This window comes from Mus caroli, chromosome 11, assembly GCF_900094665.2.
Source record: "Mus caroli chromosome 11, CAROLI_EIJ_v1.1, whole genome shotgun sequence".
Lineage (NCBI taxonomy): Eukaryota > Metazoa > Chordata > Mammalia > Rodentia > Muridae > Mus > Mus caroli.
In genome coordinates this window covers 2,428,015-2,430,385 of record NC_034580.1, presented here as the reverse complement: position 1 = coordinate 2,430,385, position 2,371 = coordinate 2,428,015, and the positions used below count along the sequence as shown (strand labels likewise).

At 41.8% G+C, this 2,371-nt stretch overlaps 1 protein-coding gene across 2 annotated transcripts in view; it reads right to left on the bottom strand.

The window, feature by feature from the left end:
• The window catches only part of LOC110305029 (ankyrin repeat domain-containing protein 26-like), a 123,451-nt gene that overhangs the window by 116,770 nt on the left and 4,310 nt on the right, over window positions 1-2,371 (bottom strand). For both annotated transcript variants that reach the window (XM_021176772.1, XM_021176771.1), the window contains exons 4-5: window positions 1,606-1,712; window positions 184-321 (exon numbers count right to left, since the gene is read on the bottom strand). In XM_021176772.1, coding sequence (XP_021032431.1) covers window positions 184-321; window positions 1,606-1,712 — 245 coding nt within the window. The remainder of the gene's footprint in view (window positions 1-183; window positions 322-1,605; window positions 1,713-2,371) is intronic.

Here is a 2,371-nt window from a genome sequence, read left to right as displayed (position 1 = left end):
CTTTGTAGACCAGGCTGGCCTCGAACTCAGAAATCCGCCTGCCTCTGCCTCCCGAGTGCTGGGATTAAAGGCATGCGCCACCACGCCCGGCTGTGTATTTTCATTGGATATATAAGTATGAATGGTTATAACTATGAAAAATATCTACTTGAAGTTATCCTGTATTATAATAGAAACACTTACACTTGAAAGGTTTCAAAGACAGCGTAACTTTGTGCAGTAGCTCCATAGATGTCCACCAAAGATGCATTGGCGCCTTGCTGGAGAAGAAGGCTGATCATGTTTTTAGACTGAGTTCTCACAGCATGTATAAGGGCGGACCTAAAAGAGCAAATGGAACATCACCCTGACACACTTACCTTACTTTGTTGTTATTGCTTGTTTTTTTGTTTCCTTTTGTTTTTGAGACAGGGTCTCTCTACATAGCCCTGGCTGGCCTGGTAATCACTATGTGGACCAGGCAAGTTCCACCACACCAGGCTTCCTGACACACATTAATGAAGTTATACAAACAACTGTTCAGCTATGTCTCACCACGTTCCTGTCTTGGCTGTGTGTTAGAGTGGTCATTAGTAACTAAGAACAGACAGAAGCACTGTGAGGAAGGTATTCATTGACCTTCGTTATCTTCAGGGCTGAAAGGGAAGACCCAAAACTCCCTGAGCCACCACTGTGGCTTGGGAACCTTGTTTTTCTGCACCATGGCTTTGAGATAAGGTCCTCCTCTGCCTCTGCCTCTGCCCCCCCACTTCCTGTCATTGGTGCCTGTGAAACTGTGAAGCAAAATAAATCTCCCCTCCATTAAATGTCTTTGTTCAGACTAGTGAATAGCTGAACACATCCATATGAACCATAGAAAGATGGGGAAAGCTGAGTAACATCTAACAATACACAGACATTTAGAGAGAAAAACTAACATCAATATTCTTCAAACAAAACAACACAGAGCAAAGAGCCATCAAAGATGCAAAGTGATTTCCAAAAACATTTCTCATAAATATAGCATTTTTTTAAAAATGTAGAGCTGGCAAGGTGACACATGCCTTTGATTCCAGCACTTGGGAGGCAGAGGCAGGCAGATTTCCGAGTTCAAGGCCAGCCTGGTCTACAAAGTGAGTTCCAGGACAGCCAGGGCTATATAGAGAAACCCTGTCTCAAAAACAAAAACAAAAACAAAAACTCAAAAAAGAAGAAAGCGGGGAAGGAAGGAAAAATAAAAATAAAAAAGAAACAAGAAAAAAATGTATAAAAGACAGAGATGGGAAATATTGTAAAATTATTTTTAAAAAATTCACCAGAATCTTAAACGAGAAGTCACCACTTCCAACAATAAGACAAATACAAAACTATTTTTATCTAATATAAAATCTTAAGACTAAAAGGAAATTGACTCAAAATAACAATCAGTTGATATTAAAAAGAGATGTGAGCCCTGCTGTATGCTGAAGGAGACTAAGTTGAACAGTCAATTTCTATCTACCTGTTCATTTGTTTTAACATGTTTCCTATAAGCATGAGTTAAATTCTTATGACTTTCACATTGATGCTTTATGTGGTTGTAGCCACTCTAGAACGTCACAAGGATTTAAGAGTTTTCACAGATACCTCTTGCAGTTATCCAGGGCGTTTATGTTGGCTGCAGCCTGCAGTAAGAGTTCCACCATCTCCTGTTTGTTTTCTAGCACCGCAAGTATAAGCGGTGTGTAGCCATTCTGTGGAAATGAAAAGCAATTTCCAACTCACAGTTAAGTGTTTCTCAGTCAGCTACAAATCTACTAAGATCCTGCTAAGAAAACCAGCCCTTTCTAGAGATCACCAGACACCATACACATCTCTGACTAGAGTTCCCCAGACTCAGCCCAGCACTCTCAGATTCTAAGAACTCAGCTCTTATCAGTGTTTGCCATAAAAGGCTTGGCCAAGCAAGTCAGAGTGGGAAAGGATCGAAGCACTGTTCTTGACCAGGTTAAGATGATCCTGCCCGGAAGATGACATAGTGGCTGCATTTGGAAAATGATGCAAGGCTGTGTCTGTTACAGACCCTTGAGGAAGAAACCCTGCATTTTGAATAATTCCTATTGTCATCTTTTTGTGGGGACATTTGCTTTGAAGAAACCAACATACTGTTTAGAGAGTTCCAATAACACGTTTCTACCAAGTCATGAGAGACACACATTTGATCCTTCCAAAGTCATATGATGCTGCTCCAACGTGGGCCACTAAAGATCTGTATTAAAATTCACAGGCTAGCCGGGCGTGGTGGCGCACGCCTTTAGTCCCAGCACTCGGGAGGCAGAGGCAGGCGGATTTCTGAGTTCGAGGCCAGCCTGGTCTACAAAGTGAGCTCCAGGACAGCCAGAGCTATAAAGAG